General features: G+C 50.0%; 2 protein-coding genes across 7 annotated transcripts in view; one reads left to right on the forward strand and one right to left on the reverse strand.

The window, feature by feature from the left end:
- The window catches only part of KLC4 (kinesin light chain 4), a 16,883-nt gene extending 9,798 nt beyond the window's left edge, over positions 1-7,085 (reverse strand). Inside the window, exons 1-4 of one of the 4 annotated variants that reach the window (XM_017878190.1) lie at positions 6,992-7,085; positions 5,114-5,396; positions 3,603-3,833; positions 727-808 (exon numbers count right to left, since the gene is read on the reverse strand). In XM_017878190.1, the coding sequence (XP_017733679.1) occupies positions 727-808; positions 3,603-3,833; positions 5,114-5,371 (571 nt within the window). In that variant the 5' untranslated portion in view covers positions 5,372-5,396; positions 6,992-7,085. Of the gene's footprint in view, positions 1-726; positions 809-3,602; positions 3,834-5,113; positions 5,397-6,096; positions 6,492-6,520; positions 6,819-6,991 lie in introns of those variants that run through there. The other 3 variants (XM_017878192.1, XM_017878193.1, XM_017878191.1) reach the window with 3 other exon arrangements.
- MRPL2 (mitochondrial ribosomal protein L2) lies at positions 6,462-12,173 on the forward strand. Of its 3 annotated transcripts, none has more exons than XM_017878196.1 (7): positions 6,462-6,535; positions 8,473-8,641; positions 9,944-10,082; positions 10,194-10,309; positions 10,383-10,493; positions 10,773-10,846; positions 11,914-12,173. In XM_017878196.1, the coding sequence occupies exons 2-7, from the start codon at positions 8,473-8,475 to the stop codon at positions 12,124-12,126; spliced, it is 822 nt and encodes a 273-aa protein (XP_017733685.1). In that variant the 5' UTR covers positions 6,462-6,535; the 3' UTR covers positions 12,127-12,173. The 3 variants fall into 3 exon arrangements, with proteins under 3 accessions (XP_017733685.1, XP_017733684.1, XP_017733683.1); XM_017878195.1 differs by lacking the exon at positions 6,462-6,535 and adding an exon at positions 7,075-7,164; XM_017878194.1 differs by lacking the exon at positions 6,462-6,535 and adding an exon at positions 7,135-7,404.
- The last annotated feature ends 64 nt before the right edge of the window (positions 12,174-12,237 follow it).

Here is a 12,237-nt window from a genome sequence, read left to right on the forward strand (position 1 = left end):
CACCCAGTAATTCATTCATTCAACAAACATTTATTTAATAAATATGAACCAAGGGATGTCCCATGAGTACAAAGGTAAGAAAAACCTGGCTCTGGCCAGGTGCAGTGGCTCACGCCTGTAATCCCAGCACTTTGGGAGGCCAAGGCAGGTGGATCACGAGGTCAGGAGTTTGAGACCAGCCTGGCCAATATGGTGAAACCCTGTCTCTACTAAAAATACAAAAATTAGCCAGGCGTGGTGGTGGACGCCTATAGTCTCAGCTACTCGGGAGGCTGAGGCAGGAGAATCACTTGAATCCAGGAGGCGGAGGTTGTAGAGAGCTGAGATTGGCCCACTGTACTCCAGCCTAGGAGACAGAGTGAGACTCTGTCTCAAAAAAAAAAAAAAAAAAAAAAAAAAACCTGGTTCTTTCCCTTGAGGGGCTCATGGTCTCTCAGGTTTATTCTCCCACTAGACTGTGAACTCCTTACTGGCGAGACCTATGCCATTTCCATCTCAGTACTCCTAGTGCCTAGCACAGTACCTGGCACATACTCAGTATTTAATACATGTTTGTTCAATGGGGAGGCTGAGGAAATCGAAGTACTAGCCCAGCCCCTGCCCTGTCTCCAGAAAAAGTGGATAACCTATTTCTAGATGGTGAGTGTCCTATGTACAGGGTGGGCCACAGCTAGGGCCAGCCTCCTGCTGCCCCTTTTCACCATCCCATTCCAGAGGCAGACTCACAGCCATTGCTGGGGTCCTCTTCCTCCTCATTAGGGAAGAGGTCATCCAGGGAATCCTTGGTGGCATCGCCTTCTTTCTCCTCCTGGAAGGGAAGAAGCAACATTAAGGGCCAAGATATCCCTACCTAGTAGCCTCCTCAGTGACCTCTCTAAGCCATGAAATCACAGACAGATGGGGCATAGGAGAAGACTGTTGTTCCTGTCTCTGCCCCGGAAAGGCTAGCAACTGGCCCAGCCAAGCCCAGGCCTCTTGTTTGTAACAGCCAGAGATGCTTTGGACAAAATCTCAAAACTTCCCCCTCCTCATATAGAAAGTTTCCTTCCTGGCCAGGTGTGGTGGCTCATGCCTGTAATTCCAGCACTTTGGAAGGCCGAGGTGGGCGGATCACCTGAGGTCAGGAGTTCAAGACCAACCTGACCAACATGGAGAAACCCCATCTGTACTAAAAATACAAAATTAGCTGGGCGTGGTAGCGCATGTCTGTAATCCCAGCTACTCATGAGGCTGAGGCAGGAGAATCGCTTGAACCTGGGAGGCAGAGGTTGCGGTGAGCCGAGATCGCGCCATTGCATTCCAGCCTGGGCAACAAGAGCTAAACTCCGTCTCAAAAAAAAAAAAACAAAAAAGAAAAAAAAAGTTTCCTTTCTAACCACCCTCAATCTCGCCTTAACTCTTGTAATTATGGCCCTATGCTGATCTCTGTGTGTTTATGTTGATTATATGTCTGTCCTGTCTCTCCTGAGGGAAGGAAGTATGTCCGATCTTATTGACATGTACCCAAAAAGTGTCTAGCTCAGCCTGGTGCCCATCATCTGCACAGCTCATTTCTGGACTTACTGCATAACCCTCCCTCACCTTCTAACCTATTCTGCACTAGGAAAATCTGCTTTTCCCCATCAGGAACTGCAGCCTCATCCAAACACCAACCTTCCTACCCAGCTTCACCAATGTGTCCTATGCAATCCATCTGCTAACTTTCCCTGAGAGCTTTTCCAGGCTGTAAGCCTTATCAATGACACCCTGCACTCCAGTCTAAAAAGCTCCTTCCTCTTCCTCATCATGAAATTTCAAAATCCATCTCAAATGGGATGGATCCTAACCCACTGAAATGAGAAATCCAACCTATATCCTACCCATCCCTGTATCCTGCTTCCTCGATTTTTTTGCTAGTTTTTTGAGACAGAGTCTCTGGTCTGGCAATAACCCAGGCTAGAATGCAGTGGTACAATCACAGCTCACTGCAGCTTCTACCTCCTGGGCTCAAGCGATCCTCCCATCTCAGCCTCCCGAATAGCTGAGGCTACAGGTACACACAACCACATCGGGCTAATTTTTTATTTATTTATTTTTTGTTGTTGTTGAGACGGAGTCTCGCTCTGTCGCCCAGGCTGGAGTGCAGTGGCCGGATCTCAGCTCACTGCAAGCTCCGCCTCCTGGGTTCATGCCATTCTCCTGCCTCAGCCTCCCAAGTAGTTGGGACTACAGGCGCCCGCCACCTCGCCCGGCTAGATTTTTGCATTTTTTTTAGTAGAGACGGGGTTTCACTGTGTTAGCCAGGATGGTCTTGATCTCCTGACCTCGTGATCCGCCCGTCTCGGCCTCCCAAAGTGCTGGGATTATAGGCTTGAGCCACCGTGCCTGGCCTAGGGCTAATTCTTTAATTTTTTGTGGAGATGGGGTCTCACTATGTTGCCCAGGCTCCCTGCTTCCTCTATGAATTCTTCTTAGACCATTCCAGCTCTCAGAGACATATCTCCGTGAAATTCTTCCCACACTGACTGAACCACTCATCCAGCACTGAGCACTTGCTGCTTTGTATTTTGTCACATATGTGTTCTCATGGATAAGACTTGTTCCCTACAGATACATCTGAAGAAAACACACTCTCAGCCAGGCATGGTGACTCACACCTGTAATCCCAGCATTTTGGGAGGCTGAGGCAGGCAGATCACTTGAGGTTAGGAGTTTGAGACCAGCCTGGCCAACATGGCAAAACTCTCCATCTCTACTAAAAATACAAAAACTAGCTGGGTGTGGTGGCAGACACCTGTAATCCCAGCTGCTTGGGTGGCTAAGGCATGAGAATTGCTTGAACGCCAGAGGCGGAGGTTGCAGTGAGCTGAGATGGCATCACTGCACTCTGTTGAATGAGGATTAAATATCACACATTTTGGGTCGGGCATGGTAGCTCACACCTGTAATCCCAGCACTTTCGGAGGCCCAGGCGGGCAGATAACCTGAGGTCAGGAGTTCAAAACCATGGTGAAACTCCATCTCTAGTAAAAATACAAAAATTAGCCAGGTGTGGTGGCAGGCGCCTGCAATTCCAGCTGCTCGGGAGGCTGAGGCAGGAGAATAGCTTGCACCTGAGAGGCGGCGGCTGCCGTGACCCAAGATTGCACCATTGCACTCCAGCCTAGGCTGGAGTATGAAACTCCGTCTCAAAAAAAAAAAAAAAAAAAAAAAAAATTCACACATTTTGAAAGCAAATTTTAGGAGGGTCATGCTCAACCGGGCTATGCTTTCCCTAATTGTAGCACACAGGATTCTGGATTGGAATTGTCCAGGTGCTTGTCTATCTCCCTCACAAGCTTGTAATTGTGAGAACAGGAACTCTGTGTGCCCCACTCACCAGTGCAGTGCACAATGCCTAGTACATAGGAGGCATCTCATTACATGTTGACTGAATTAGCTGAATATAGTTTTTCCCCTTGCTGTCACCTGGAGTTGGTGTCAGGGCTGAAAAAGGAATTCTTTCAGGTGAGAGCAGTTTGGGTAGAGCTGATGGACCCTGAGGATGATGGGGCAATTTCCCCCATGTCTGTGGTAACTCCTGGCTGCCCACCCATTAGCCAGTCTTGCCTGCGTACACTCACCGTGGTGTGTCCATCTTCATCATACTGTCGCAGCTGCCCCAGGAACTCCAGGTGCTTCTTTTCCTCCTCCAGCTGAGCCACAGCCTGTTCACTGCGCTGTAGCCGCTGCTGGGTGCCAGCCAGCTCGTCCCGCAGCCACTGGTTCTCCTGGCATAACCGCCGCACCTGAGCCCGCAGCTTCTGTTTCTCCGACTCCACTGTGCTCAGGTGGCTGGCTAGAGCCAGCATCACCTAGATGGACACATCCCCTGAGCTCCAGATTCTGGGTGGGAGTATTCAGGAACAGGTGGAAGGGGAGCCTACTGGGACGTAGCAAGACTGGCAGGGGCACAAAGGAGCCAGAAGGTGGGGGTGTAGCAGTGGCACTACCTTCAAAACACTCTGAATCCAATTTCCCATCACCTCCACTGCCATCGCCCTGGGCCAAGCCACTATCAATTCCTACCCAAATTACTACAATAACTTCCTCACTGGCCTCCTTGTTGCTGCCCTTGTTCTCCTACTGTCTATTCGTAACCCAGCAACCAGATGATGCCCAGTTAGACCACATCACTCCTCTTCTAAAAACATTCCAATAGTTTCCATCTCACTCAAAGTAAAATCAGGGTCAGGCACAGTGGCTCACGCCTGTAATCCCAGCATTTTGGGAGGCCAAGGCAGGTGGATCATGAGGTCAGGAGTTCAAAACCAGCCTGGCCAACGTGGTGAAACACCATGTCTACTAAAAATACAAAAATTAGCTGGGTGTGGTGGTGCACGCCTGTAGTCCCAGCTACTCGGGAGGCTGAGGCAGGAGAATCACTTGAACCTGGCAGACAGAGGTTGCAGTGAGCCAGGACGGTGCCACTACATTCCAGCCCGGGCAACAGTGCAAGACTCCATCTCAAAAAAAAAAGTAAAATAAAAGTCCTCGAGATGGCCTACAAGTTCCACTTGATCCAGCTCCCTCCCCTCATTCACTCTACTGCAGCCATACTGGCCCCTTGCTGTTCACTGACCTCACCAGGCAGACTTTTGTTCAAAGTCTCTGCACTTGCTGCTCTCTCTGATTAGGATGCCCTTCCCCTGTTTAATAGGCATGACTCATTCCCCTCACCTTCACATCTTTGCCAAAATGTCACCTTTTCAAAAAAAGGTGACCTTTTTTGACCACCCTATCTAAAATTATACCCTCTCTCCACAGTCCCTAGTTTCCTTCCCTGCTTTATTTTGGTCCTTTTATCCTTAGCAATTATCATTCTGGCATACCGAATCATTATTTATTTAGGTATTGTCTGTCTTCCCCAGCTAGAAGGTAAGCTCCAAGATGGCAAAGATTTTTACAATTTTGTTCAATGATGTATTTCTTCAGTGACCAAAAGCATTCTGGCACACAGTAGTGACTTAATACATATTTAATGAATGGATGCAAACGTCTAGAGTGAGGTGATCCCTAGCAACCCCAAACCTTCAATCAGGTACCTGCTCCTCCATCCACCCTGGACCACTCGGCACCACCTTTGCCTTCTCACCTGGGCCTCACTTAGCCCGAGCTCAATGTTTTCCATAGAACGGCGAAGCTGCCGGGCCTTCTCATGCACCAGCCCTTCCTCATGGCCTCCCTGCTGCAGACACTCAATGGTCTGGGACAGGCTTTGCAGCACGGCCTGGTGTTCACTGTGCAGGGCCTCTAGCCCTTGGCTGACCAGCCGTGTGCTCCCCAGGATCTCCTCTTGGCTGAGCCGGTGGCCTGCAGGCTCATCCCGCTGCCCCAACACCAGGCCTGACATCCTGGCCTGGGGGACCTTGCCCGGTCTAGGGAGAAACAACAGAGTTTGACTGGCGTAAAGATGAGACAGAGAAGCTGAGAACTTTCTCAGAGGGTGGTGGAAATCCAAGTGAAGGGACAAAAGTAAGAGTGACCCTGTGGCTTAGTTGGAGAGAGTGACCAGCAGGCAGGGAGCCCAGACCACTAAACTGAAAGTTAAGGTTGTGGGCAAAGTGAGAGGGAGATGAATTGACTTAAATAAAGAAAGACTATAGTAGGAGCAAAGGTGCTTAGAACTAGCATAAGGATTCAGGACTTAGGAAGAGAACAGAAAAGCAGTTAGGGCCTGAGTTAGGAAAAGTTATCCGGGGATGAGAGACAGCACTATGGAGATCACAGAGGATCTGTGGGAGAGCTTCAAAGGGCACAGGGCTAAAGTGAGAGTTATGTAGAAAATAATGCAGGGATCTAGAAAAAAGAGAAGGAATGTCTGCAAAGTTAAATCAGGGAAGAAAGGGAAAAGAAGAAAACAGGAGCCTTCCTTGCAGGATCCACATTAGAGGGTCCCAGAAAGCTCAAGGTCTTCAGGCTGCATCACCAGCAGACCTAAGCCCAGCATCTCCAAACCTGGTCAGTCCTACATGTTTTCCCACTTACCTTCAACCCATACTTCCCACCCCCCAGGACCCAGACTGTGTTCCCACTTCCTCAGAAGGGTCTTGTTTCTCATCTTTGAAGTCTTCTTACCTGTGTACAAAGCAGAGGCCCTGGCTGTGGCACTCAGGCCGGAGCCCGGAATAAACTGTTCAGCAGCCAGAGAATCAGAAGGATCTGCCCTGCCCAAAGTCCAGAAGTCCAGCGTTCCCACCCCTTCTCTCACCACTTCACAGCTACCCAGAGGACCTGGCACAGACCCCACCCAGGACAAACAGGCTCCCTCCCTCACTCCCTCTGCCTACAGGTCTTTAAAGACGCCCAATTCCCTTCTCCTTCCCCAAGCCAGCCTCCCTCATCGCAGGCCTGGGGAGCTACTGTCTCCCAGGAATATGAGAGAGAGAGACTTAATCAGAGACCTACAGCAAGAGGCGTGTCTGGGAAAGGGGAGGGAGGAACACCTGGTCACTCCACACCCAGTCACTTCAATGGCTTTGTCTCTGTCACGGTCACCTACAAAAGGCTCTGAGAGGTATCACCGTAGGGTGCCCCCCTAATGCCCGATGATGCAGGGAAGAATGGGAGGTCTCCTGAACGGCTGTCGGGTCGCAAGGAGGGTCTCCTGGGCCTGGAAACGCAGTAGAGGAGTGCCTCGGGCTGTCGACTTGCCCTGGGGCCCAGGAGAGTGAGATGGGCGGGGGCGGTAGGGGAGAGGTGTGGATGGACGACCGAGGTCCGCAGCTCCAGCGAGGACCTGGAAGCCTAACGACCCAGAGGTCACTGAAACAGTTGGTGGCGCAGGGGGCGGGGCAGGCCGGCTATCTGTCTGGACGCCGAGGGGCGGGGAAGAATCGCGAAGGGCGGAGTTTTTGAGCCTGGAGTTTTGTAAGCTTGGTTGGAAGGGGTTTGTTTATCTTTCTGGTAGTGGGAGAATAAGAGATGGCAGAGACCTTAACCTTCAGCCTCAGAGGTACCCTCAAAGACTCACCTGCAATCTGCCGGTCTGGCTGCCGCTCTTGCCGGTACTGCCCCTTTAAATCCATGATGGCTGCCGCTCGAGGCAATTGTTTTGACGGGCCTGGGGGCGGGGCCTGTTTCCTAGTCACGGGACATTAGAGCGGCTCGCGGATTGGCTCTCACCGCGTCCAGGTAGGAAAGGAGGTATGTATCCCGCTTGGGCTCCAGTTTTCTGCCCGCCTCCGTTTACGTTTTGCGGAGCGACGGCGCCGGACAGTCAACGTCATCTAGGAGCGCCGAGCAGCTTGGCTAAAAGTAAGGGTGGCGTGCTGAGCCCTGGATAGCCGGATGGCCCTGTGGGCACTGACTCGCGCTCTGCGCTCTCTGAGCCTGGCGCCCCCGACCGTCGCCGCCCCTGCCCCGAGTCTGTTCCCCGCCGCCCAGGTAATCCACCTTACCCGGGAAGAAGGCTGCTTCCATTCGGGCTACCGGAGATGGGGTCTGCGGGGATGCGAGGCCGGGGTTGCAAGTCTGGTCAGGAGTCACGCAGGTCCGTGACCTTGGATAAGGCACACTCAGCCTCAGCTTTTTCCTCCACAAGTGTTGCTATCTCATAGGGCGAAATTCTTCAGACGAGATACTTAAGGTGAAAGTGCTTTACAAATCACTGGTTGTACAGGTTTCGGTAATAACTAACGTTTATCGAGTGCCTATGATAAACCAGGTATAGGTAATAGACGTTTCAAATAAATGAACTCCTTTCAAATACTCTATAAGGCAGTTACTATTCCCATTTTATAGATGAGGAAAATGATAAGGAGTCCAAGGTCACACACACAAGTATCAGAGCTAAGCAGTCTGCCTTTCAGAGCCAGTGCTCTTAACCATTATGATATGATACCTACAAGGATGAGTTACTGCTGATATTAGAGAATGCAGGGCAAGATACAAAGAACAGTGGCCTCAGAGGAAGGTATCTTGAGGTCCTAGTGGGTGGGTGACTGGTGAGTCACGCAAAAGAGAAGTAAGTCTTGCTCCTATGGAGCTCTCAAGCTGCTTATGGTCGAGTTTGACAGATGCATGTTTAAAATTCAAATCCAAATCAACCTACTCTGAAATGCTGGGAATACAGCAAGGAACAAGAGTGAAATGACCCCTCCCCTCCATTTGTATGTGAATAATTCCCAGCAACATAATGCAGAGGGCAAAAGGAATTGGCACTGATGGTGATACATGGATGTATGGAAGTTACCAGCTATGGAGAAGGGAATTGTTTAGGTAAAAACAGATTCCTGGAGATGGAGAGTTCTGGGCCAAATTTGGAAGGAGATGATCATGGGGAGAACATTATTGGGCAAGCTGTGAAGAGTGGAGTTTTTGGATAGCTGGTTTGGGATACATCCAGGAGGAAGTGGGCTACAAGCTAAAATTGATCAGTGCCCTCTGACTTGGTTCTCTGATGCTTTGTCTTCAATTAGCTTTCAAATGAAAGAGATGTCTTTTTATCCCCAGATGATGAACAATGCCCTCCTCCAACAGCCCTCTGCCTTGATGTTGTTCCCCTGCCGCCCAATCCTTACTTCTGTGGCCCTTAATGCCAACTTTGTGTCCTGGAAGAGTCGTACGAAGTACACCATTGCACCGGTGAAGATGAGGAAGTCTGGGGGCCGAGACCACACAGGTGGGAGCAAGGACAAGGGGATTTAAGCAATCAAAGGGAAAAACATGTTAAGACCCTAGATCTGTATATTGACACACTTGTACCTTGTAAGGCAGAGGAATGTAATTAAAAAGCACTTATTTGGCTCCTTTTGCATGTAGTATGTGCACAGGAACAAGAGAGTAGAATACAAAGCAAAAGGTAATTGGTCTGTACTTCTAAAGATAATTTGGGTAATTGAAGAAAATGGGCCATACACAGGATGTGCCATGACATTTTCCTTCACACCCTTCAAAAATTTATAACAGACTGGGTAAGGTGGTTCACGCCTGTAATCCCAGCACTTAGGGAGGCTGAGGTGGGCAGATCACCTGAGATCACAAGTTTGAGACCAGGCTGGCCAACATGGCAAAACCCCGTCTCTACTGAAACTATAAAAATTGGCCAGGTGCAGTGGCTCACACCTATAATCCCAACACTTTGAGAGTCCAAGGCAGGCAGATCACTTGAGGCCGGGAATTCAAGACCAGCCCGACCAACATGGTGAAACCCCATCTCTACTAAAAATATAAAAATTAGCCAGGTGTAGTGGTACAGTCCTGTAATCCCAGCTACTTAGGAGGCTGAGGCATGAGAATCACTTGAGTCTGGGAGGTGGAGGCTGCAGTGAGCCAGGATTGCACTCTAGCCTGGGCAGCAGAGCAAGACTCTGACTGGAAAAAAAAAAAAAAAAAAAAAAAAAAGATTAACCAGGTGTAGTGGCAGGCACCTGTAATCCCAGCTACTCAGGAGGCTGAGGCAGGAGAATCACTTGAACCCAGGAGGTGGAGGTTGCAGTGAGCCGAGATCACGCCATTGTATTCCAGCCTGGGTGACAGAGCAAGACTCGTCTCAAAAAATGTGTATATTTATAACAGGCCGGGTGTGGTTGCTCCTGCCTTTAATCCCAACACGTTAGAAGGCCAAGGCGGGAGGATCACTTGAGGTCAGGATCCAGCCTGGGCAACAGAGTGATACCCTGTCACATGCACAAAAAATAACAGTTGAAATTATTTGAGTATGATTTACATGACTCTCAGTAAACTTACTGATTTCAGTAATTTGAAAATATTTTATCTGGAAGTTTTATACAATTTCAGTCATCATATAATGTTTTTTCACTTAGCTTCATGTTGGTGTTGACCCTCCTTACTCCAGTGTGCTGTACAAATTTTGATCATTCTCTGTAAGCAGTGCTCTCTGGCAGAGAATGGGCCAGGTCCCAGTGCTGGAAACTGAACTACTCTCACCTGAATCATATCCCCCAACTGTCCTAAACCACAGGCCGAATCCGGGTACATGGTATTGGTGGGGGCCACAAGCAACGTTATCGCATGATTGATTTTCTGCGTTTCCGGCCTGAGGAGACCAAGTCAGGACCCTTTGAGGAGAAGGTTATCCAAGTCCGCTATGATCCCTGTAGGCAAGTTTGGGATGTGGGATGATGATGGAATGGTCTGAATAACTGCATAGCTTCTCAGGAGATGTGGGGCTGCCTAGGATGGTCTGCTTACCTGTCCCTCACCCTGATCAGGTCAGCAGACATAGCTCTGGTTGCTGGGGGCAGCCGGAAACGCTGGATCATCGCCACAGAAAACATGCAGGCTGGAGATACAGTCTTGAACTCTAACCACATAGGCAGAATGGCAGGTGAGAGATGGCTACCAGATGTGTGGGCTGGAGGCAGCAAAGGTTCTAGAGCTAATGAAATCCTGTCTTTTAGTTGCTGCTCGGGAAGGGGATGCGCATCCTCTTGGGGCTCTGCCTGTGGGGACCCTCATCAACAACGTGGAAAGTGAGCCAGGCCGGGGTGCCCAATATATCCGAGCTGCAGGTATGGGGAAAGGAGTTGCCTGGGTCCTATAGTTTGGAAAGGCAAGGAGAGTCTGAACCCATGGTTCCACATCTGGTACTGGCAGAGAAAATTAAGGAAAAAACAAGAAACATGAGGATGAAGATATGCATGTGTTTTGACCTAAAATGTAGCATGCATCCTTCTTTGTGTATCTGCTCCTAAAGAGCAAAGCAAGGGCAGCATGTGGGGTGTGGCCCCTGTGTAAATCCCTCTGCACCCCCGTTTTGTGGAGGGTGGCAAATCGGCTTCTTTCCCCAGGGACGTGTGGTGTGCTACTGCGGAAGGTGAATGGCACAGCCATTATCCAGCTGCCCTCTAAGAGGCAGATGCAGGTATGTATGGGTATGGCTGGGAGGGATCAGCAAAGGAGGAATTTTTGGAATATAACTTTCCTGCCTGGGGTAAGTCCCAGGTGTTTTATGATGTAAGGAACTGCCTTGAGCTGAGGCTGTCCTTTTCTGCCACATGACTTAGGTGTGCTTTGTCGGATTGGCACCATAATTAATTTTTTTTTTTTTCGAGACACAGTCTTGCTCTGTCGCCCAGGCTGGAGTGCAGTGGCACGATCTTGGCTTACTGCAACCTCCACCTCCCAGGTTCTAGCAGTTCTCCTGCCTCAGCCTCCTGAGTAGCTGGGATTGCAGGCATGCACCACCACAGCTGGCTAATTTTTGTATTTTAGTAGAGACGGGGTTTCACCACGTTGGCCAGGCTGGTCTCGAACTCCTTACCTCGTAATCCGCCCGCCTTGGCCTCCCAAATTGCTGAGATTACAGGAGTGAGGCACCGCGCCTGGCCCTAATTTTTTTTGAGACAGGGTCTCTATTGCTTGAGTGCAGTGGCACAATCAGCTCACTGCAGCCTCAAACTCCTGGGTTCAAGCATTTCTGCCTCAGCCCCCCAAGTAGCTGGGACTACAGGCGCACGCCACTCTACCAGGCTAATTTTCGTATTTTTGTAGAGGCAAGGTATCACCATGTTGGCCAGGCTGGTCTCAAACTCCTGAGCTCAAGCGATTTGCCTGCCTAGGCTCCCGAAGTGCTGGAATTACAGGTGTGACCCACTGCACCTGGTCCTGGCTAATATTTTTTATTTTTGTAGAGATGGGGTCTCATTATGTTGCCCAGGCTGGTCTCGAACTTCTGAGCTCAAGTGATCCTCCAGCCTCGGCCTCCCAAAGTGCTGGGATTACCGGCGTGAGTCCTTGCGCCCAGCTCTTTGTTTTCAACTACCTAGTTCCTATTGTAGGACCTTCACTTAGCTTCAACCATCTCGTGCTTTTCCTTTCTCCTCTCTCTTCTCTCCTTGAGTCTAATAAGCCCCCCAAGGGTTTTGCTGGCAACACTGTCAAGCTCTTTCCCCCACATTGTACAGAATCTCCATCTGTTTTCTCTGTCAGGTGCTGGAAACGTGCGTAGCAACAGTAGGCCGAGTATCCAACGTTGATCATAACAAACGGGTCATTGGCAAGGCAGGTCGCAACCGCTGGCTGGGCAAGAGGCCTAACAGTGGGCGATGGCACCGCAAGGGGGGCTGGGCTGGCCGAAAGATTCGGCCATTACCCCCTATGAAGAGTTACGTGAAGCTGCCTTCTGCTGCTGCCCAAAGCTGACATCCCTATACTCTAATAAAATGCCTCCCCCTCCTGTTTTAATCTGTTACTGGTTTTTTGCGGGACGGGATGGTACAGACTGAACGTAGGGAAAAGAAGTAAAAAGTGTGG

This window comes from Rhinopithecus bieti, unplaced genomic scaffold (assembly GCF_001698545.2).
Source record: "Rhinopithecus bieti isolate Rb0 unplaced genomic scaffold, ASM169854v2 scaffold_9981, whole genome shotgun sequence".
NCBI classification, from domain to species: domain Eukaryota; kingdom Metazoa; phylum Chordata; class Mammalia; order Primates; family Cercopithecidae; genus Rhinopithecus; species Rhinopithecus bieti.